A 24,356-nucleotide genomic window follows, 5' to 3' on the forward strand; every position below is an offset into this window, starting at 1 on the left:
ATTTGAGCTGGACATCAGTCTTCCGTCCTTGGACTTGGACTGGAATATTGGCTCTCCTGGGTCTCCAGTTTGCCAACTCAGATGCATATATATGTGCGTGTTGGTTTTGTCTCTCTAGAGAACCCTGATACTGGTGTCTTCCCATGTCAGTGGGCGGGGACCTCTTGCATTCTTTCTATGACTGCATCCTGCGTTCGCCAGGTATGCCCTGCAATTTATTTGATTCTCCCCCCGGCAAGTGTGTTTGCTGACAATATTTTGCTGCCATGTACCACCTTGAACATCCTCGTATCTGTACTGTAGCACACATGTATAAGAATTCCTGCAACTCACACATGTGGTAGGCATCCTTTCTGAAGTTTGTTTTTGGTATCTTCTTTTGGGCAGCCATCATGAATTTTATTTTATTGTTATTATTTTGGCCACGCTGCACGGCTTGCAGGATCTTAGTTCCCTGATCAGGGATTGAACCCAGGCCACTGCACTGCAAGTGTGGAGTCCTAACCACTAGACTGCCAGGGAATTCCCCATCATTAATTTGAATGTAGTCAAAATAATTATTTTCCTTTTAGGATGTCTGTTGTCTTATGTTTTGTTCAAGAAATTTTTGCATATATATGTTCTCAATTTTCTTCTAAAAACTGTGTTTTTTTTTTGGCTGTGCCACATGGCTTGCTGGATCTTAACACCCTGACCAGGGATCAAACCCAGGCCCCAGCAGTGAAAGCGCCAAGTCTTAATCACTGGACTGCCAAGGAATTCTCATGTGTTGGTTCTTTTTTTTTTTTTTTTTTGAGGGATGTACATTTTATTGTAAACCTGAAGTACTCTTCAGACAGAACACAATGTCTTCAGTCTAGGCTCTCATGTGGCTTACAGAGGAAACTGTGATTTTTGGATTAGGGGAAAGGAGAAGGACAGCACAGAGGATGAGTGCTTAGTTTGCCAAAAGGACCTCCTCACGAGTGCTCCTCAGTCAGCTTATCAGCTTTTGCCACAGCTCCTTCAATGGGTCCCACCATATAGAAGGCCTGTTCTGGGAGATGGTCATATTCACCTCCCAAAATCTGCTGGAATCCTTCGATGGCCTTCTTCAGGGGTACCACCTTCCCCATATGACTGGTAAAGACCTCAGCCACCTGGAATGGCTGAGACAAGAAATGCTGTATTTTCCATGCACGGGACACAGTTAACTTGTCTTCCTCAGAAAGTTCATCCATACCCAGGATGGCAATGATGTCCTGGAGGGATTTGTAGTCCTGTAGGATCTTTTGCACCCCACAGGCAACATCATAATGCTCATTGCCAACAATGTTGGGATCCATGATGTGAGAGGTGGAGTCCAGAGGATCCACAGCTAGATATCTGCCCAGTTCAGCAATAGCACGGGACAGCGCTGTGGTAGCATCCAAATGGGCAAAGGTAGTGTCAGGGGCAGGGTCAGTCAAGTCATCAGCAGGCACGTAGATAGCCTGTACAGAGGGGATAGATCCCTTTTTGGTGGTGGTGATTCTTTCCTGCATGGTACCCATATCAGTGGCCAGGGTAGGCTGATAACCCACTGCAGAAGGGATTCTGCCCAATAAAGCAGACACCTCTGAGCCAGCCTGGGTGAAGCAAAAGATGTTATCAATAAACAGCAATACATCTTGACCTTCTTGGTCTCTGAAGTATTCAGCTACAGTCAGTCCAGTCAGAGCTACCCGGGCCCGAGCACCAGGCGGTTCATTCATTTGACCGTACGCCAGCGCGACCTTGCAGGTAGCATCTTTTAAGTTGATAACACCAGACTCAGTCATTTCATGGTATAAGTCATTGCCCTCATGGGTCCTCTTACCAACACCAGCAAACACAGAGTAACCACCATGGGCTTTTGCAACATTGTTGATTAACTCCATGATCAGTACTGTCTTGCCAACTCCAGAGCCACCAAAGAGCCCAATTTTGCCACCCTGGGCATAGGGAGGCAGCAGATCCCCAACCTTGATACCAGTAGCAAGAATTTCCTGCTCAGCACTCATCTCCATGAATTCAGGAGCCTCAGCATGAACAGCAGCAAATTGTTTGGTTTCGATGGGACCTCTCTCATCAATAGGTTCTCCAAAGATGTTCATGATTCTATGCAAGGTCTTAGGGCCAACAAGAATTTTGACTGGTGCACCAGAATCCAGGACTTTCTGGCCTCTAACCAAACCTTCTGTACCATCCATGGCAATGGTCCTTACCGTGCTCTCACCCAAATGCTGGGCCACCTCCAAAACCAGCCTGGTTTCCCTGCCTTGCACTTCCAGGACATTTAGGATGGGTGGCAGCCCCTCATCAAATTGGGTGTCCACCACTGCACCAATGACCGCCACGACACACCCAGTGGCGGTGTCTGCCTTTGGCAATGGATATGTTTGAGCAGCATAGTCTCTGGCAGGCTGGAGCGCTGCCGAAGCGGCCCGCAGTAAGAGCTGGGCTTGGGGTAGCGGTGCTGAAGGGCTGAGTCCCCGCAAGCCCTCAGAGGCTGAGGCAGCGGCACACGACCCACAAGTCCCAACATGGTGGAGCTGGGGTGGAGACTTTTAGTCAGGTTTTTAAATTCATTTCAGCTTGATTTTTTAAAATTGAAGTAAGATTCGTATAACATAAAGTTAGCCATTTTAAAGTATACAATTTAGAGGCATTTAATACATTCACAATATTGTACAACCATCACCTTTATGTAGATTCAAAACATTTTCATCACCTCAAAAGGAAACTCTATACCCATTAAGCAGTCACTCCCCATTCTCCTCCCTTAGACCCTGGTAACCACTAATCTACTTTCTGTCTCTGGATTTGCCTGTTCTGAACATTTCATATGAAGGAATCATATAGTTTATGGCCTTTTGTGTCTGCCTTCTCTAACTGAGCATGTTTTCAAAATTAATCCACATTGTACATGTTTCAGTATTTTATTCCTTTTTATGACTGAATAATATTCAATTGTAAGGATAGAGCACATTTTGTTTATCCATTCATCAGTTAATCAGTTAATGGACATTTGAGTTTTTTCCACTTTTTGGCTATTGTGAATAGTTGCTGTGAAAGTTTTTGTGTGGACATGCTTCAGTTTTCTTGAGTGCATACCTAGGAATGGAATTAAAGGGTCATATGGTAATTCCATGTTTAATCCACTTGAATTTTGTGTATGACACTATATTCGTTTCCTAGGGCTGCTGTAATAAATTACCACAAATTGGGTGGCTTTAAAACACCAGAAATTTATTCTCCTATGGAAGTAAAAAATCAAAGTGTCAGTGGGTCAAGCTCCCTCCAGAGGCTCTAGGAAGGATCCTTTCTGCCTCTTTCAGCTCCTGGTGCCCCAGGAGGTCTGGACTTGTGACTGATTCACTACAATCTCTGCCTTTGTCTTCACAAGGGCTTCTTCCTTTGCGTTCCTACATACATCATCTTCCCTCAGTGCATGTTTGCCTCTGTGTCTACATTTCCCCTTATAAGGATACTAGTTATTGGGTTGGGGCCCATCCTAATGACCTCTTGATTTGATTGCATCTGCAAAGACTCTACCTCTAAACAGCTCCCAAGCACAGATTCTGGGGGTAAGGACTTCGACATATCTTTTTCTGGGGATACCGTTCATCCCATGATAGGTGCAAAGTAGTGATCTCGCTTTCATTTTTTTCAGAGAGCTGGTTGTCTAGACAATTCTTCCCAGTCCTCTGTAGGGACATCTCAGTGTCTGAATGTGTGCAGGCCAGTTTCCAGGCTCTCTATCCTTCTCTTTTCTCCTATTCTATTCTTGAGCCACTGTCTTGTCTTGATTATTACAGCTTCCTAATTGAGCTCTCACATCCAAGAGTCAGTGGTTAGAAAAATAGGGTCTGTTTCTTGCTTGGACAGCTTTCTCTGTTCTTGTGACCCTTTTATATGTGCTAACCTTGGCTCTGGCCATTGAAGGTCTAACAGTGACCACATGGAGGCCCTGGAACAGCTTTGTGGTATGCCCTAGAAATAACTTTGTCCAGAGCATGTCCAGCACAGCCCTGGGCCGAGGTGACAAGGATGTTGTATGAACTGATGCCCAGAATGTAATGCCCAGGAGAAAATAAGTTGGAGTCTTGAAGCTCTTTGGAAAGGCCAAAGATACGGGGGTTGAGCTGAAGAAACTGAGTGACTTTGTAGCAAAGCCATGGCTGTGAAAATGTCCAGTTTCTAACCATGATAAAAGGGCAAGATTGCCAAGTTAAGTCACCCAGTTAATTGTGGCCCTTAATTTCTACTCTAGGAATTTGTGCAGCCCTAATATTAGCATTTGCAGGGAGGGAAGGCAGCTGTTGGGGGCAGGAGGCAGTTCCATAGTGACTCCCAGGCCCCATGGGCTCTAATTTTAAACCATGAGAGGGGGAGGGAGGGCTCACAACTGTACTGCTGACACCAGTACAAGGGCACCCAGAAGTTCATTTTCCTTGGACACGTCAAAAAGATATTCCACAAGCCTTTTCAAAGATTTGGCAAATACTTTGGGGCCAAAAAAAGTGTTTTTCATATACATTCCCTGGCATTTATTTTAGTGGATACAGGATATATTATTAAAATCCTTGTGTTACTTTAAATTGTTTAAATTCTTTTTAAAAAAAATAAATTTATTTATTTATTTATATTTATTTATTGTCTACGTTGGGTCTCTGTTGCTGCGCGTGGGCTTTCTGTAGTTGCAGCGAGCGGGGGCTATCCTTCGTTGCAGTGCATGGGCTTCTCATTGTGGTGGCTTCTCTTGTTGCGGAGCATGGGCTTTAGGCATGTGGGCTTCCGTAGTTGTGGCTCGCGGGCTCTAGAGCACAGGCTTAGTAGTTGTGGTGCGTGGGCTTAGTTGCTCCTCAGCATGTGGGATCTTCCTGGACCAGGTCTTGAACCCCTGTCCCCGGCATTGGCAGGCGGATTTAACCACTGCGCCACCAGGGAAGTCCCTAAATTGTTTAAATTCTTATATCAGTGTTGCTTCCTGAAGCTCTCAAATTACAGGATCATTTTTGGACTTTCACCCAAGTTAGTCATCACAACTAAATTCCTCTTGAACGCTGTGAAAAAACTTCCAGGACTGATGAGAGAATTTCTAGAATTTAACCAATAGCATTACAATTCCCCCAGTAGGTGGCCTAAAGCGTTGCCCAGGATTTGAAATCAATTTTAATGATAGTTACTAATTTGAATAATAGTAACATAATTTCAAGCATGTTGTATTTACTTTAATGTTCTGATTTGGCGTTTTTTAAGATCCTGTTTTGTTTGATACGCTGTTTTGGTGGCAGAGAATGATTTACCCAGGAAGTCCGCTCTTTGCTACCTATCTCCACTGCCTTGTAGCAGTCATGGTTTCTGATGAGAAATAAGCTGTAAATCATATTGGGCTTCTCTTGTGTGTGGTGAGTTGTTTTTATTGTGTGTATATTAGTGCACTTAATGGTGTCCCACATTTCTCTAAGATTGTCTATTTTCTTCATTCTTTATTCTCCCTGTTCTTTGGATTGCATAATCTCAATCAGTCTCTATCTTCAAGTTCATGGATTCTTTCTTTTGCCATTGACATCTACCATTGGACCCCTCCAGTGTGTGTTTCATTTTATAATTTTTTTTTACTGCTGTTCTCTATTTAATGAGACATCATCATGAAACCTTCCTTTACTTCTTCCAGCATGGCTTCCTTAAGTTCTTTGAACAGTATGATAGCTGCTGTGAAACTTTGTTAAGTACAACATCTGGTCCCTCTCACAGTTTCTGTTGTCTGTTTTTTTTTTTCCTGCATATGGGTCACTTTGCTGTTCTTTGCACGTCTCATAATTTTTTCGTTGAAAGCCAGATATTTTAGGTAATATATTTTGGTAACTCTGGATACTGATACCCCTACTTTTTCTCTGGGCTTGTTTTTGCAGTCGTTTGCCTATTTATTTGTTTAGTGATACAGCTAGCCTCTTTTAGTGAGTCTGTTTCCCCGCCAGTGCAAAGCCTTTGGTGTCACTCCTCAGAGGGTGCAATTTAAGCATAAGCAAAGTCACCCTGGGATGCAGGGATTTTCAGAGGGCTCTCTGACTATCACTTTCCTGATCCCTCCATTAAGCTGTTTCAGTTGATATCACACCCAGCTGTTGGGCTCCACTAACTGTTGGCTGACTGGTCTGCTGTTTTCAGCAATGCCCATAAACTGCTGCACAGCCTTCTCACTAGTGTTCAGTTTTAAGGCCAGTCTCTGAGGTTTGTTCTTACCCCAGGAGGTTCTTCTTAGCTGTCTCTTTTTTTTTTTTTTTTTTTTTTTTTTTTTGCGGTACATGGGCCTCTCACCGCTGTGGAGCACAGGCTCCGGACGCGCAGGCTCAGCGGCCGTGGCTCACGGGCCCAGCCGCTCCGCAGCACGTGGGATCTTCCCAGACCGGGGCACGAACCTGCGCTCCCTGCATCGGCAGGCGGACTCCCAACCACAGCGCCACCAGGGAAGCCCCTTAGCTGTCTCTTTCCATGGTTCTCTCTGGTGAACTGGCTTGGTTTAGCTTTTTTCTCTTAATTAAGAGGAGCTACTGTTTTCAAGAGCACTCTGAGGCTTGAACATTCCTGCACTCTGTTTCAAATGAGGTCAGTTCCTTTGTGGAAAGCTTTGGAGCCCTCTGTGAACTGTCTTTCCCCTGGGAAGAATCTCTGAGCTAATGCTCTTGTCAGCGGCAGCCTCTGGTCTTCTTGATTTGCTTCTCCTGGTGTGGAACCTCTGCTCTATGAGTGATTTGGGGTCGGGATAATCAGGACCCCCATATGTTCAGTCTACCATGCCTCCATTCAGTGAGTAGGCACTGCATAGGGGAAGGGTGCCCCCAAACTCTCAGCCACACTCACCAGGAATTTCGCTGCTTCAGCTTTGGAGCTGGAGGGAATGAGAAATGCTGGTGGCCTGCCCCCTTGGTAAGATGCCATACCCCCTGATCAGGAGCTGAAAGGAGAGGGACTCCCATCTTCTTGGCCATACCCACCCCAGGTGGAGTTCTGTCAAACAGAGCTGGGGGTCGTTTGGGTAAATCACCTCAGACTCTTATCATTCTTACCAAGTTTTAGTAGATTTTCTTGAATCAACATCTCTTCTTTTGCTGTGTGCGCTGAGGACAATTTTCTGAGATTATAATTTCTTTTTATTATTATTATTAGTGTTCACCAGTTATACGTGTTTTGCTGTGGAGTGGGTCTGCAGAGCTCGTCATGCTGCTATCCCAGAAGTGGACCCTCTGAACCTTGTTTCTGAGCTAAGGCTGATGCCTGTGGTTCTCAAACCTCAAGGTGTTGGAAGAGGCTTAAAACCCCTGCCACCTGACGATTGGACTGTTTTGCATTGATGTGAATATCATGGGGTAAGAAATGGGAGATGACAAAGGAGCCTTCTCTCTATGAAGCCCCGCAAGGCTTTGTAGACTTGTTTTGGAGAAATACCAGCCTCATTCCAACATTGGATGGACGTTCAACATAGCTGTGGATGCCAATGCACCTCCCAGCTTTATTTGCAAAAATATGTGATGGTTCTTTAGTCTTGGTTACGAAATCTTTTAAAGGGCACAAGAAGAATTCTTCCAGAGGCATGAGGTCCCAGGGAGAGGTAGAGCCTTTTCGCACTAGGTAATTTCTGCAGGTGACTAATATTTTGCAAGCAAAATAGCTATTTATTTCAAGTGCTCAACATTTACAGTATTCCATTGTATGATAGCCTTTTATCAGATGTTAACAGAATCAAAGCTTGAAATACTAACTTGAATTTTTAAATGGATATAAAGGATGGCTGTGGGTATGCAAGTAACATGATCAATACTTGTAACTTTATGGTATTATTTTTTCACATGTGTTAAATAAGTGTATCCTTAGTAAAGTTTTCTTGTTACTATTACAATGCCCCTTGAGATTTTAGAAGTAGATGGATTCAGGGGTGTTTTCCAACAACTACAACCCATTCTCCCATTCTCAGTGGATATGAGCTGGGTGTCCAACAATTTGACTCAATTCTGACACTATCTGGAGATAGCGTCAGACCCCACAGGTTAAGGGCTCAGTCCCACAAGGCCACCCCCATTTCAGATGCCAATCACAAGTCCAGAGCCACCCACACTTCTGACCTACTGGCTATACATCAGGGTTCCCATGACCCCCTTCTCAGGTTCAGTCATTTGCTAGAATGGTTCACAGAACTCAGGAAACACTTATGTATTTTTACTGGTTTATTATATAATAAAGGAGATCAAAGGAGGTGTGATCAATTATTAACTCCATTTCCAGACTCTCTTTCTTCTCTGGAGAATGGGGGTGGAGTGGGGTTGAAGATTTCAAGCTTCTAATCATGGCTTGATTTTTCTGGTGACCAGCCTCCATCCAGGAAGCATCCAGGAGCCCACCAAGAGTCACCTCATTAGAACAAAAGACAGTCCTATCACCTGGGAAATTCTGAGGGATATAGGAGCTCAGTGTCAGGATCCAGGGACAAAGACCAGATATATATTTCTCATTATGCCACAGACCCTGAACTGTTTTAGCTACCCAGCTGCCCAGTACCTGACCATGAACTCTCTGATGAGGCTTGGTGGTGTGCAGACTTGGTTCTCAGTAAGATTCAGCAATTGCCTCTGGGTCTACCAAATTAAAGTTGTTTAATCCATTAAAAATCTTTTTATGAAATTCTTCGTCATGAGGATGTGAAAACTACAATTTTGAGCATGCAGGTGTCGCCTTTCCAATAACTGCTTCTGTAGTTGGTGTCTTATTTCGGGTTGCTATAGCCAAATACCATAGACTGGGTGGCTTATAAACAACAGACATATATTTCTCACAGTTCTGGAGGCTGGAAATCTGAGATCTAAGTCCGGGCAGTTTTGGTGTCTCGTGAGAGCTTGCTTCCTGGTTTATAGGCAGCCAGCCTCTTACTATGTCCTCCTGTGGTGGAAGGGGCAAGGGAGCTCTCTGGGGTCTCTTTCATAAGGACACTAATCGCATTCCTGAGGGCTCCACCCTCATAACCTAATCACCTTCCAAAAGCCTCACCTCCTAATGTCAGCACACTGGGGGTTAGATTTCAGCATATGAATTTTGGGGGGACACAAACGTTTAGTCTTTGGCAGCTGGTTTAGCTCCCCGTGTCATGCTGTGCTGCCCCTAATTGATGGAACAACATTTAGTCTAAAACCAGCCCCCTCTGAGAGTCCATTAGGTCTGCACTGTGGACTCAGAGCTCTCTCAGCTTCCTTCTGGAATAAAAGGATCTCTAAATTTGTTCCTGCCTGGGTTGCCAATGAAGAAAGGCACCAAATTGCTCGCCCCAAACACACACCTGTTTGAATGGGAGTGGGCACAGCTGACTCCCCATGGGAGGGACAGCCTTCAGGGTGAGACTGAAGGTCAGGCCCCCCTGCAGGTGAAGCGCCCTTTCTCCACTCATGAGGCCACCAGACTATCTTAGGAGGGAGGCTGAGGCTGTGACTTTGCTTTCTTTGGGTTTGGCTCAGGTAGGATTTTAAAATTAAGCCAACACTTTTCCAGCACACTTGGGGTATGCTAGAGATAAACATATAAGACTGCATTCAGAAAATATGCGTGATTTTAAAAGGCCTTTGCCAATGCCTTCAGCTAAGACAGTATATAACCGGTGTTGAGAGATGTGTGTGCATTGCCTTGGTGGGGCAGAAGAGCTTATAGCCTGCACCTGAGAAGCAGATACAAAATCAAGGTGCACTTCCTTAAGGAGGGTCTGTCCTGGGGCATTAGGGTCCCCAGCGCCTCTGCCTTCGAGTGTCTGTTCCACATCTGTCCCTGTCTTTCCTTTCATATAAAAGCTTTGCAGAATTCTGAACACAGAATAACCCTGGCATTATGTCATTTTTCTTCTAAACCTCGGCCAGAAGTACCCAGATGTAGACCGGATGTAAGCATTTGAATGATGTGGCCTCTGTTTTGCCTGATGGGCATGGAGCCTTCATTGTTACAAACACCTACAATTCAATCTTACAGTGACAGAAGTGAGCTTGTATTTCATTTGGTAATTTTCCAAACAATTTACTTTGTTTGAGAAAGTAACATTTCCTTTAGATTTCTCAGTTCTGGCATTAATCAGCCTAAGTTTGTAATGGATGATTTTTTTTTAAAAAAGTGGCATCCAAAAATAAAAATGAGGAGGCTCCAAACTTCGGTCTTGAAATGGAAACAAAAAGGATAACCCAGTTTTGAACTATGTTTAGGAGAATGAGAGGATTGGAATCAGAGATCTTTTCCACCGTAATAACATTTTATTGTCGTTGTATGAACGTTACGAAGTAGTCTGATGTGTATTACTACAGAGAGGAGCAGACAAGGGCAACATACGGAAAAAGACAGAGATCTTCTTATCTTTATGGTGCAATTTAACACACATTAATAACATTGTGAATAAGGTTCTATTTTCAAAAACTGAATTAGGTTGTTAACATAAGGGAAATGATTTTAGTTTTTGAGGTATCTATTGTCGATACTTTACTATATGTCTATCAAGACTTTACTATCAATCTATTGTGTCTGGTGTCTATTGTCAGTACTTTACTGAGGGCAGAATCTACTTTATCTGCTCCAAATAGATTTTATTTTGATCCTGAAATATTACTGGAGAAAGTTTATTTTGAAGTGGGATATCTGTATTAAAGCTAGTTGAAAAGAAAGCTGGTGTTTCCATTAAAACATTGCAGCATCACTTTACAGAAAGCTTTATTTAGAATCTGCATTTCCCACCCCCTGGGACAGCTAGACTTTATCTCTTGCGTGGTCTTGGTGGAGTGTCCACTCTGCTCCACTCTTGGGTCACCTTTGTTGGGGGGCTGTCAGTAAGGGGCGGGTGAGGAGACCTGCACCCCAGGGAACTCCCACAGCCACTCAGTTTCTTGGAACTCATTTTTGTCTTTCACTTCTTTTTTTTTGTTTTCTTTTTTTTTTTTGCTACACTGTGCAGCATGTGGGGGTCTTAGTTCCCCAACCAGGGATCAAGCCCTGCCCCCTGCTGTGGAAGTGCAGAGTCTTAACCACTAGACTGCCAGGGAAGTCATGTCTTTCACTTCTTTTTCTTGCAAAGGAATACATGCTTGGTGTTCAAATTTTAAATAATATACAAGTACGTCAAGTTAAAACTCCCCCACTTCTAATGATAACCACAGTTATCAATTTACCAAGAGTTTTCTGGATGTTTTTCTCAGTCCTTTTGTGGTTTCTGACCTTGGAACGTGGGTGATGGTGGGCTCCGTTCCTGCCCTGGGCACATATTTACTCCCTGGTGATTCTCGAGGCTTCTCCACTAAAAGCCAGTCTTACCTACACCGACCATGATGTCAAGCACGATCCATTTTATTGTTTTCTCTGCTGTCAGTTCTCCTAACATCTTGGAAAGCTGTCAATCACTGAGACAACCTTTTGTGGCTGTTGCTGAGGAAATCAGGTGCTTCATCTTCCAAATAACTGTGGTGTCTTGTGTAGCATTTTCTTGAAACCAAGTTTGGGCCTCACCATTTCTTGCACTGCACACGGTGCAATTTTGCGATAACCTCCTCTCAGTAGCACTTGTCTTGTCTCTTGGGTTTTGTAGCCGCCTTGCCGTGGGCCTGGCCCCTGGGCAGTTGGGGTCCTTGGACTGGAGAAAGCAGTCCCCTATCTTGGGGCTCACTGTGGTCCTGACGGGGACGCTAAGCTCAGGCCTGGAGGTGACTGGCACACATCCTGGAACGAGGTCCCCAGGTGGGGACCAGGACAATTCCAGCCTTGGCATGGGGTGTGCACTCAGATCCAAAAGGAGACAGTCCACCATGTGGATGGGAAGACAAATGGGGTGCTGATAAGCCCCTCACCCCTTTGGTCTCTCTCCTCTGGATGTGAGTGCCCCTGGAGCTCTGGCCTTGCCTCTCACAGTGCCAGCTCTCCTTGTCCCCGGGGGTCCACGGACGCCTTCTCCCAGAGGCCCGTCCAGCCCAGTATGCCCAGAGCCAGCTCCCTCTTCTTGGTGCCCCCCCACTTCCACCTGATGAGCAAGGCCATCACCTGTGCAGAGCCAGGCCTGGTCGCTGGCCTCTCCCACTGCCGGTCTGCATAGCTGGTGGTCAGCAGTCAGCCCAGGATATCCCTTGGGTTCCTCTCTTCCTCCTGGCCCCTCAACCCCGGGCCCCTTTCTAGTCCTGCCATGGGGAGGACATCCTGGGGCTGTTTCCGGGGTCTGCACTTCTGAGCTCAGGGTCCCAAAGGTCCTGTGGACAGACGAAGGCCCCGGGAGGTCTCTGCAGGTCCTGCGATCCTCACCTAGGCTGTCCTGCCTGGCAGGGCCTCCCTCCCTTGTGTTTCTGGCACATTCTTCTCCCCTGCTTAGCTCTGGCCTCAGCTCCTCTCTGACCCTCCACCTGCCCCTCCTCCCCCTCCCTCAGCTTCCAGCTGCAGGTTTAACCTCTTGTGGCCAAGGGGAGGTGGTGGGCACACCAGGGACCAACAGAGGCTCGGGGAAATGCAAGCTCCTGACTTTGGATTGGTTTTTTTTTTTCATTTGATTACTTAATTTATTTACTGACATTATGTTTTTTAGAGTTAGCCCTGTGGATACAATTCCAGTTCACTTTTCAAACTGATGTGTAGCACACATTGCCCAATGACACAATCATTTCTTTATCCATTATAATATAGGTGGGCATTAAATTCTTTCCAAAGTTTCTCCACTAAAAGCAATAGTATGATTTAAAAACCCTTATCTACCTACATACGTGCAGAATTTTCACCTGGTCATCTCTCTTCAAACTTTTTGCTTTTTCACCCTGCCCCCATACCCCCACCAAGGAATTTTTAACCATTTACACAATTTTTCAAAACCAAACTCCAGACTTTATTTGGATTTCACCAGCTTTCCCATTAATGTCCCCTTTTTTTTCTTTTTTTTGCGGTACGCGGGCCTCTCACTGATGCAGCCTCTCCCGTTGCGGAGCACAGGCTCCGGACGCGCAGGCTCAGCGGCCATGGCTCACGGGCCCAGCCGCTCCGCGGCATGTGGGATCTTCCCAGACCGGGGCACGAACCCATGTCCCCTGCATTGGCAGGCGGGTTCTCAAGCACTGCGCCACCAGGGAAGCCCTAATGTCCCCTTTTTGTTCCAGGATGTTATGCAGGCTGTGGTGATACACTGAGTTGTTACATCTCCCTGGTCTTACAGGCTGTTTGTCATTTATTCTCAGGAGAAACTTGGTTAAGCACTGTCATTTGTATAAACATAAGCAAATCATTCTAACTTCTCTGAACCTCAGGTCTCTCTGCAGTAAAGTTTTCAAAAACACCATTTTGGGGAAGATCCAATAAACTCTTGATATGAAACACTGCAAAGTGTTATTGTGTGTTTGTTTTCCATATGGGAGCTTGCATCTCCTTCATCTGTGTTATTCACAAGCTGGTCAAGCATTTAAAACATTCAGAAGGGAAATAAAACCCTCTTTCTCCCCAGAATATACAACTTCATCTTCACAATTGCACTGGAACCACAGACTTTTGACATGATCACACAGGACTTGTACCTGATAACATTTGAGACACCCTGGGGGACCCACTTGGTTTTGCATTTACTCTACTCATGGGAATGTTAGCACAAGAGTCTCAGGCCAGGTAGAGAAGATAGATAGGGCCCAGGACCCTTGAAGCCTGTGGTCCCCCCAGATTGACAGGTGGGTGACTCATAGTCCAAGGTGACCTGGTGGGTGATGTTATCCACTCTCCCTGCCAAGGATGATGGGGGTGGACGATGCAGTTTCCATGGGGTGCAGCAAGTATGTGGATTGTTGAAAAATACATCGGTTGGGCACTAGGCACCTTCTCTGCAGAGATGGAGAACACCCAGGAGGGCTGACATCTTTCAAGTGCACAGTGATGTGTAGGTCCATTGGCTGTAGCTGGTGACCAGGGATCTGTCTGCAAGCAGAGTGGAGTCGGGCTGGTCCTAAGAGCAGCTGAGGCATGGAGGTAGATCACAGGACAGGGAGGGAGGACAGAAGAGGAGGAGGGTGAGCTGTGGAGGACCACAGGCAGGGAGGGGGATGGAGGGGGATGATGAATGGGGTTACATGAAGTTATGGGGTTGGCCCCCATGGTGGGATTATTGCCCTTATGAGAAGAGGAAGAGACATCAGAGCTCACTCTCTCCGCCAAGTTGGGACACAGAGAGAATGTGCCATCTGTTAACCAGAAAGAAAGTCTGTTAGCCAACATGGAACCTGCCAATACCTTCATGTCGAACTTGCAGCCCCTAGAACTCTAAAATAAATGTCTATGTTTAAGTCCCCCAGTCTGTGGTCTTTGTTTTGGTGGCCTGAGCTGACTGAGACTGGGTAGCTCAGGTACTGGTCTGTGCTCAGAGCCTGGGTTTTCCCACTGGATACAGGCCTGGGTGTAGAGGGCATAGATGGGTTGAGGACGTGGTTCAGCCCCCAGGCTGCGGGTACCGGGCAGGAACATAATGCCCTGGTGCTGGCTCAGGAGCAGGGGGTGATGGTAGGCAGAGAGCAGCTCCCCCACCGCCTAACACTGGTGGGTCAGCTTCTTCCCAAGAGAGGCCCCAGGACTCTTACCAGATGGCCTTCTCTGGCTCCCCATTAGGCCCCTGCTAAGCGAAGCCCACCTTCTCTCCTCGGTGGGCCCAGCATCCCGTTCACCCTTGTCGCCGCACTGGAGTCATGGGGATGGGGGGCAGCCCTCCTGGGGCGTGAAGCATCATGTGCCACCCACACCACCTGCCCCTGTCCTGCCTGCGCACCCCTTGGGGCTGGGTCCCTAGTCCCTGGGAAGTGAAGGTCTCAGGATGGGGTGTCAGGGACCCTCACTCCCATGTAAAGATGCCATGGACACCCAGCCAGGCCAGGTGCTGCCTGGAGCGACCAGGGATAAAGAACCCACCCCAGTCGCATGTGTAGTTAGGGTGGAGGGGTGCCGACCCTTGGGCACCTGTGCTGGGCTCCTAGCTGCTTGCCTCTACCAAGAGGCTGCAGGACTCTCAGGTGACTGGTCATCTTGGGGTGGTTCTGTTCCCCTCTGGGGGATGGTCCTGGGTGCTCCTGGGGGTGGTAATGGATCCCCCATTCTCCTTCCCTCCCTGCACTCCAGGATGCTGGTCTGAGCAGGGGTCCTCACGAGTTGGGGCCCCTGCCCCACCTGCAACATTATTGGAACACACAGGCCTCCTCCTCCCCCAGCCGCCCCGAGCCTCTGCCCTTTGCCTCCCTGGGGCCAGGGGTGAAACCAAATCTGAGGCAGTGACACCCAGGCTATTTTGGAGCTCGGCTGGGCGGGCTGGCGGTGGTGGGGGCGGGGTGGGGGCGGGCCCAGTCTCCTTCAGCTGATAGCACCCGCCTGTCCTTTTGTCCCTGTCCAGTTTGAGGACCGGCAGGAGTGCGGGCTGCTGGGTGGGAGCTTTGTCAGTCCTGGGCCCTCGGAGGGAGGTGAGACCCAGCAGCCCCTGCCCCAGCATCTGAGCGCCTCGCCTGGGTGCTGCCCAGTGCCCCTGGTAGAGACAGGTGAGGAGGCAGAGAGCAAGCGGGGTGGGGGGCCATGCAGTGCCCCTGAGGACGGCTCTGCTGAAGGTCATGGCTCTGGGGGATGGAGGGACCTGGGGTAGGGTTTCAGCCAGGCGGTGCTGCTCCTGGGGTTGGGGCCATGGATTCTAGCCCCTGCCCCATTGGTGAGCTGAGCCAGACCCTCATGTGGGGAGGGAGCAGCTGGGGGAGGAGGGGGGCATCAGAAGCACCCACCTCCTCCTTTGCCCAGTGCCCTGAGGGTCTGGCTGGCCCTGCCCCCAGCTCTGTTGAGATGGATGCCCGCTGACAGCTGGGGCTATTTTGGGCCTGTTGGCTCAGCCGAGGGGACAGCCAGAGGGCCAGTGACACCTGACTCCAGGAAAGAATTTCCCCTGGAGTTCAGGAAGCTGGAAGGCCCAGGGGTCTCAGGGAAAGGCACAGACTGCAGGAGCTTCCCTTTGAAGTCTTTTCTGGAAGGGTGTGGGGGCCACAGGGTTGGGGGCAAACTGGGGGCACAGGCCTTCTGGGAGGGGGCCGCCCAATGTTCTGCTATGAGGCTGTGAGCCACTTCCCACTCTGGACTCATCTGGAAAATGGCCCAAGACCCACAAGGACCCCAAGTTCTGGAAAAGCAAGGATGGAGGGGCTGTGGGTGTGGCATGGGTCAGCCACAAGGCTCCCTGGCAGGCTTGCAAGGGGGGAGGGTCTTGGCCTCAGAGTGAAGATCCTGCCAGTGCCAAGCTGGGGCCTCCAAGGGGCTAAGGAGCCCGAGTGGGGTCCACAGGGAACTGCCTTCCCAGGTGGGCATCTGTGAGAGGAAGAGGCTTCCTTGAGAAGCTGGAGTTGAGGTCCTGGCCCAGTGTCTCCTCCTGAAACTCCTGTTCTTCCCTTGTGGCTGCAGCTCCAGTAGCCCCAGCCCCCAACATGGCCGGGGGAGGAGGAGGACACTGCAGGTGACTCTGTGCCCAGAGGGGCCTTGGGTGGTCACTGCCCCACACTCAGCTTGGATGAAGGCAGCTCCAGAGTCCTGGGGCATACCTTGGGGTGCCTTGGCCCTGCTGCCCAGTGGGGATGCCTGCCTGGTATGGGGTGTCAAGGGGTGTCTTGTCTGGGTGAGCCCCCTTAGACCTCCATGGGTCTGCCGCAGTGAGGGTGGGGCATATAGGCCCTAGACAGGGAACGCATCCCCGGTGGCTTTAGAGGTTCTTGGGGTCTCTGCCCACCCTTCTGCACCTGCTGAGAGCTGGCTCCCCCTGAGCATGTGCAGAGATGAGATCTCCCTCCCCATCCCTGTCCTCCTGGCCCCCAGAGGCTGCCAGCTGTGGAATTGGCCCCCTGCCCCCTGCATATACTCACTTATGAGCTCAGAACAGTTGTCTCCCACAGCTGCTCTGGGTGTGGCAGGGGGAGGATGCCACGTCCTGCCTTGGGGAACCCACAGAGCAACTGTGTAATTCAGGAGGCGGTGGTGTGCTGGGAAGAGCCCAGAACTCAGGGCCCTGGGGAACTGGTGTCAAAGTAATCTTTCCACAGAGGGACGCTGAGGCCCAGGAGGGTGTCCATGGAGGCGGGTGGCCACCTGCCCAGGTCCTTCCCAGGCCAAGAGCCCAGCCAGGCCATGGGGGAGCTGGGGGCGGGGCAGAGGTGCTGACTGCACAGTGAGTCAGCAGGATGGTCCCAGCTTACCTCCTTGAAGGGGATTAAGGGGATTAGGTCCTAAATCACAGGATGGGGAGCTGGAGGGCCTCGGGACGTTGCCCCATTTGTCCCATGGTGGGCAGCCCATGCTGATGGCCCGGCTCTTGGGGTGAAGAGAGTTAAGGCACTTGGGGACAGCCCAGGGCCCAGTGGGGTCCATTTGTGTTGGCTCTCTTTACAGAAGCCCCTGTGTAGGCAAGGCCCAGTTTCACCTCACCCACCTGTGCTGGAGGCCAGCAGTGCCCAACCTGGAGTGGGCAGAGGCCAGAGTCAGCCTGGGGCCTTTGGCATTGATGGCGCCAGCCCCATCCCTGCAAGGTGTCCAGTCGGCAGAGCCACAGCCAGTGGAGCCTCAGCTAAGATCTGCAGAGTGACTACGTTACCTGCAGGAACCCCAGTTGGGCCTGGCTAGCCGGCCTGCCCATTCTCAGCCTGGAACTCCTTGCCTCTTTCTGGGGGATTCTCTGATTGTTCTCCACAGACACACCATAGACTGACTGCCCCTGACCCTCCCCATTCCAATTCCTGGGGGAAGGAAGCAGGCACTCAGGGTGAGGAGGGGTGGGCAGCCCTGTGTGCTGGAGAAGCCCCCACCCCACAAGCTGCAGGATTTCCATTTTTTGCTCATTGATGAGCACACCCCCTCAGGGGTCCAGAAGAGGAGGGGGATCCCAGGAGAGGTGAGATGTGACCCGGCCCAGGACAGCTTCAGGCGGGACAGGCCCTGTGTAGAGGGCTCTCTGTTGTGGAATGCCCAGTGAGGAGGGCTAGGCAGCTGTGCACACAGCCTGCAGTGGAACCCAAACGCTTGGGTGGGGGAAGTCACCGAGGTGGGAGGATGGGGAACAAAGCGGACATGCCAAACAGATGGCTCGTACGAGAGTCTGCTGGGGTGAAGAAGCTGTGACCTCTGGTGTACCTTAGAGAGAGGGGACAGGCCAGTAGTGGGCAGTCACTGTGAGCTTCCACAGCCAGGCCCTGTCAGAGTGCAGAGAGTGGCCTCTCTGTGACTGGGGGAGACTAGGTAGGTTGGAGTTTCAGACTCTAGGAAGCAACAGTGTGTGGGGAGGGGACAGGACACCTACTGGCAGGTGGAGTGGCCCAGGTGGGACAGGGAAGGAAGGTCTTTGTGATGAGGTACAGCGTGGCACATGCCGCACAGTGAGGAGGGCAAGCTTGGTGCTGGTGTGGTGTTTTGGGACAGGTGCTCAGCTGGACCTTGAGTTGGGGCAGCAGGCCTGGCGCTGGGACGAGAGGGAGGAGATGCTCCTGCCAATGAAAAAGAGCCTATTTGGGGGGTGGTGGTGGGTCCAGAAAGAGGAAAATCGACACTTCTGGACCACCATACCATCTGGTGATGCTACCTGCAGGGATGGGATGTGTCAGGGGAGACGGCACCCGGATGGGGAAGAGGGGCCATGTGGAGGGCTTTACCCTGGATTAAGCTGGATTTTCCAGGACAGGTGAAGTGGCCACGTGGGGAAAAGGCAGGGGGCTCTAAGCACAGCAGGGTCTCATCCCCACTCTGTCCTTCCCTCTCACCCCACTCGCAGATTCCCCCGCCTCCCCCCACCCCCACCACCATGGATCACTCCTCGTTCAGCGGTGCACCTCGCTTCCTAACCCAGCCCAAGGCCTTCGTGGTGTCGGTGGGCAAAGACGCCACGCTGAGCTGCCAGATCGTGGGCAACCCCACGCCGCAGGTCAGCTGGGAGAAGGACCTGCAGCAGGTGGAGGCGGGCACTCGCTTCCGCCTGGCCCAGGACGGCGACCTGTACCGCCTCACCATCTTGGACCTGGCGCTGGGTGACAGCGGGCAGTATGTATGCCGTGCGCGCAACGCCATCGGCGAAGCCTTCGCGGCGGTCGGCCTGCAGGTGGACGCCGAGGCAGCGTGCGCTGAGCAGGCACCCCACTTTCTGCTGCGGCCCACATCCATCCGCGTGCGCGAGGGAGCCGAGGCCACCTTCCGCTGCCGTGTGCGCGGTTCGCCGCCGATGTCTGTGAGCTGGGCCAAGGATGGGCGGCGCCTGGGCGCGCTGGACGCTCCCCGAGTGCGCGTGGAGGCGAGCGGCGAGGCGAGCGCGCTGCGCATCCTGGCTGCGCGGCCGCGCGACAGCGGCACTTACACGGTGCACGCGGAGAACCCGCTGGGCGCCGCTAGTGCCGCCGCCGGACTTTCAGTGGACAAGGAAACAGACACAAACTGCCCGCCTGGGGCCTCCACAGCCATGCTCCTGGCGCACCTGCAGCTGCGGCGCGAGGCCATGCGCACCGAGGGCGCCCCGGCCTCGCCGCCCAGCGCCTGCACGCGCACCTGCACGGTGACTGAGGGCAAGCACGCGCGCCTCAGCTGCTTCGTGACGGGTGAGCCCAAGCCTGAGATAGTGTGGAAGAAGGATGGGCAGCTGGTGGCCGAGGGCCGGCGACATGTGGTGTATGAGGACGCGCAGGAGAACTTCGTGCTCAAGATCCTCTTCTGCAAGCAGTCAGACTGTGGCCTCTATACTTGCACGGCGTCCAACCTCGTGGGCCAGACCTACAGCTCCGTGCTAGTCGTTGTGCGAGGTGAGCTCCTGGCGCCGGGCACAAGGTCACTGTGCGCAGTGAGCACAGGCAGAGGCTCCTCCCCAGGCCTCCTGTCTTTTCCTTCCAGCGTTGGCTGCTACTGCCATCTCCCCACCCTGTGCCTGTCTGGTAGAGGAATCCGTGGTTGGAGGTCTTGGCAGCTCTCGCTGTTCTGTTCCATTGTCTTTGTGAGAGTAACACGAGTATACAACAAAGTGCTTTGTCACTAACACCCCCTCCCTCTGGGAGATGGTCAGGGTGCCCAGTGGCTGAGCCTGCTCTCTCCAGGCTGAGGGTGACCAGGCTCTCCACCCCTCCTACAGGATGCTAAGGGGGTCTCCCTGGAGAGCTGGAAGGAGGGCAGGAGCAAGGACAAACCTTGCGCTGTCGGAGGCCTCAGGCTGGGGCTGCACCAGGGTGCAGCTTGAAGGTGGTTCTGGGTCAGTTTGCAGGCTCATGTCCAGGTCTGGGGGCTCCCCCAGGGCACCGGGGCAGCTGGCTGTAGGCAACACCATCAGAATTTGCTGGAGGGCTGTTTACTCTTGTTTCCTAAGACCAGCCTCTTGAAGTGGTTGGAGTCCCACCTCCACTTTTTACCAGCTGTAGGATCTCCAGCAGGGTGCTTCAACCTTTGTGTGTGTGCCTCAGTTTCCTCGTTTTTCACACGGAAGTGCGCTCCTGGAGTTGAGCAATTCCGCAGGCCAGTACTTGTCCAGTGGCCTCACTGCTGTGTGAACCCAACCCATCCTGCCTGTCCAGGACCAGCCTAGGGGCCTGCTCAGTGGGGCTGCTTGCTGTGGCTTCACCTGCCTCATTTCTCCTTTTCTCTTCCAGACGTCTCCTTATATTTTGGGCGGGGGGCTCTTTCCTTTAAGTTCTCTTCCCTCTCCTCTGTCCTCCCTCCTTTTCTATACCCCTACCTCCCTCTGTCCCCTCCTTACAGCTCCTCTGCCCTCCCACCCACCACCCTCTGTCCCCAAAGCCCCTCCAACCCCTGTCCTGGCTCCCTGCCCCTACCCCAGCCTTACACGTCCCTTTACCCTGCCCCCCTCCTTCCGCTCACCCTCCTCCTCGCCCCCTGACCGCCCCCTCCGTCACCCCTCCTGCCTGCCCCTCTTCCCTCTCCGCGCCCCACTCACCTGAGCTCTTTTTCCGCAGAGCCCAAGGTGCCCTTCAGAAAGCGGCTGCAGGACCTGGAGGTGCCAGAGAAAGCGTCGGCCACGTTCCAGTGTGAGGTGCCGCAGCCGCCCATGGAGACTGCGTGGTATAAGGAGGAGACGCGGCTGTGGGCCGGTGCCAAGTACCTCATCGAGGAGGCAGGCGCTGAGCGCCGGCTGACCGTGCTCAACGTCACCTCCGATGACGATGCTGTGTACATCTGCGAGACGGCAGAGGGCAGTCGCACGGTGGCCGAGCTGGCGGTGCAAGGTGGGTGGGCAGGGGGCCCAGAGACTGGGCAGGGTCTGGGTCTCACAGGATCTGGGCAAGCGGCGTAGGTAGTGGGCGGGTGGGGCGGGCAGGACCCTGGCACGAGGGGTGTGTCAGGGAGGGGTGGGGTGGGCACTCAGGGGACAGGGGCGGGAAGGAGGTAGGGGTGGGACAGGCCTACAGGGGTCTCTCTGACCAGCTGCAGCCTTTCCCCCTCCCCTTCCCCACTGCTTCTCTGCCCACCCCAGGCAACCTCCTTCGAAAGCTCCCGAGGAAGACAGCTGGGCGAGTGGGAGACACGGCCGTGTTTTGTGTGGAGCTGGCCAAGCCAGAGGGCCCCATCCACTGGCTGTGGAACCAGAAGGAGGTGGTGGCCGGGGGCCGAGTGGCCATTACTGCCGAAGGCACGTGCCACACGCTGACCGTCTCCCAGTGCAGCCTGGATGATGCCGGTGAGGTGGCCTTTGTGGCTGGGGGCTGCCGGACGTCCACCCAGTTCTGCGTGTCAGGTAAGGGCCTAGGGAGTACCTGTCACACAGAGGGTACACTGCCCACAGTCCACTGGGCCCTGCTCTGAGTTGTCGCCTGTTGCGGGGAGCGCCGTGCAGGGCAGGGAATGCCTAGGTTGTAGCTCTGGTTCTCTGGGGCTCATGGTTTGTTTGACACCCTCCTCCACTGTGGTCACACTAGGCATCTGCAAAGTAGGAGTCCTGGTGGCCCCCCACCCTGTGAACCAGATTGGAAAGTGTAGGTTGTTCTAGAAGCACGGTGTGTAGGGGGTGACATTGTGGGTGTGTCCTCTTTCTGTGGCCTTTGGTGTTGAGATTGGCTCCCCCAGGGTCATCCCTTGGCTGGGGATAGGGACCCTGCACGTGGGTCTCAGCACCCTTGGAAGGGTCATTGTGCCTTGCCTCAACCATCATCCAGCCCAAGACCCCAATGGAGTCAAGGCTGAGGACTGGAAAGAGTTCCTTTCCAGACCACGTGGACAGCTCAGGGTGGCCCCTGAAGCCCGGGCACTCTTTCCACTGCAAACAGAGAAATGGCCACAGAGCTGAGACTGGGGTTATGGGCTCACAATGTCCTCTTGGGCTGGCAGTCCCCATGAGGCTGAGGCCATTTCAGACCACCAGGGCAGTGCCCCTGGGGAGGGCTGGGAATTCTGTGACAACCCCTTTATCCTACTGTGACCTTGGAGCCAGGGCTTGGGGAGGGGGTTCCCAGTTGTTGACATGGGCCCGTGCTCTGCTCAGCCCCCAGAAGGCCGCTCCTGCGTGCTCCTGAGGCCCCTGTGGTGAAGGCCAGGACAGAGAGCTCCGTGACCCTTGGCTGGTCACCACCACCCCATGGGGACCGCCCTGTTGCTATCGATGGCTACCTGGTGGAAAAGAAGAGAGTGGGCACCTACCCCTGGAGCCGGTGCCATGAAGACGAGTGGGTGGCTATGCCTGAGCTGACTGTGGCTGGTGTGGCCGAGGAGGGGGAATTCCAGTTCAGGGTGTCAGCTGTGAACAGCTTTGGCCACAGCCCCTACCTCGAGTTCCCGGGAACTGTACACCTGGGTAAGTGTGGAAGGTTCTGTTCTCCCCAGCACCCTGGTAACAACCTGTGGGGCCATCTGCCCCTGAATCACCCAGACCCAGAGTGTGGCCCAGCCTTGGAGAGGCCAGAGTGACTCATGGGTCCTCTTTACGGCAGTGGGGTGGGCCCAGGGTCCTGATGCTATTGAAGACTTTTTTGTGGGAAGGCCAGGGGACCCAAAGACAGGACTCAAGCCCCACAGGAACCTATCTGTATCCAACAGCCCCCGGGCACTGGGCTACACAGCTGCCCTGCCACACTGGGTTTGTGGGATCTGAAGGGGATCTCGGGTGGCTGTAACTTGTCCTCACTCCACCCTGCATCTGACTTTTGCTCGTGGTCTCCATGCGCTTGTCCAGTGGACTTCCTAGAGCAGGGGTTATTTGGGCCCAGGCATTGGAGGAGAGGAGGGCAGGGGCCCAGCTCCTTCCTGAAGCCCCCATCCCACAGCCCCGCAGCTGGCTGTGAAAACACCTCTGAAGGCGGTAGAGGCAGTGGAAGGCGGCGAGGTGACCTTCTCTGTAGACCTCACTACGGCCTCAGCAGGGGAGTGGTTCCTGGACGGGCAGGCCCTGAAGGCCAGCAGTGTGTATGTGATACACTGTGATGGCACCCGGCACACTCTCACCATTCGCTTGGTGCCTGTCAGCCTGCACGGGGCTGAGCTCAAGTTCGTGGCCAATGGTATCGAGAGCAGCATCCGCATGGAGGTCCGAGGTAGGGGGACCCCACCCCATGACCCTGGGGCCCCTCTGAGCCCCATTTCCTCCAGGAGTGGGGGCGGGATGGGGTCCCTGGGGTCTCAGGGCTCGGAAGATCTGTCATTGCTCCTGGGGCAGGCGGGCTGCTGGATGAAGTGGGGCCAGGTGGTGGGGTGTGCAAGGTCACCGGGTGTGAGTGGAAGAGGGGCTAAAGTGTCCCCGATGGCGCCAAGCTTCAATTCTCTGTCTGTATGCCCCCCTTCCCTTCCCCTTCTCCCCTCCTCCCTCTTTGTTGATTCCTTCTATGCCACTTCTTGTCCTGTCTCTGCCTTTCTTGCCTCTCTGACTCCCCTCCACCATATCTGGCTCTTCCCCCTCTGCTCACTCTGCCTCGTTCCACTTCCCCCTGTCCACTTCCCCCTTCACCCACACCCCCTTTTTCCACCTGTCTGTGACTTCCAGCAGCCCTGGGGCTGACGACCAAGGGTCCGGCAGCAGCAGTGGCAGCACGGGAGGTGCTGGCCCGGCTGCACGAGGAGGCCCAGCTCCTGGCCGAGTTATCGGACCAGGCTGCAGCTGTGACGTGGCTCAAGGACGGACACGCACTGTCTCCAGGCCCCAAGTATGAGGTGCAGGCGTCAGCCGGGCAGCGGGCACTGCTAGTGCGGGACGTGAAGCAAGAAGACGCAGGCCTGTATGAGTGTGTCAGCCACGGGGACCGCATCACCTACCAACTGTTGGTGCAAGGTGACACCAGTGTGTGTGTGTTCATGTCCTCCCTGGGCCGCCACCGTGGCCAGGGCCGCGCATTCTGTCCCCCAGCTCTGGATAGGCT

General features: G+C 52.5%; 1 protein-coding gene and 1 pseudogene across 1 annotated transcript; one reads left to right on the top strand and one right to left on the bottom strand.

Annotated features, from left to right (window-relative positions):
* Positions 1-859: 859 nt before the first annotated feature.
* Positions 860-2,545, bottom strand: LOC111169276 (ATP synthase F(1) complex catalytic subunit beta, mitochondrial pseudogene; annotated as a pseudogene).
* A 15,386-nt stretch (positions 2,546-17,931) lies between these two features.
* On the top strand, positions 17,932-24,092 carry LOC149749882 (obscurin-like). Its single transcript, XM_089908604.1, has 5 exons — positions 17,932-19,940; positions 20,970-21,239; positions 21,380-21,748; positions 22,493-22,801; positions 23,271-24,092. Exons 1-5 carry the CDS (start codon positions 18,662-18,664, stop codon positions 23,996-23,998), a joined length of 2,955 nt encoding a protein of 984 aa, XP_089764730.1. The 5' UTR covers positions 17,932-18,661; the 3' UTR covers positions 23,999-24,092.
* Positions 24,093-24,356: the final 264 nt, after the last annotated feature.

Source organism: Delphinapterus leucas, chromosome 3 (assembly GCF_059928025.1).
Source record: "Delphinapterus leucas isolate spDelLeu-1000000601 "Yukka" chromosome 3, BTC_Dleu_Yukka2, whole genome shotgun sequence".
Lineage (NCBI taxonomy): Eukaryota > Metazoa > Chordata > Mammalia > Artiodactyla > Monodontidae > Delphinapterus > Delphinapterus leucas.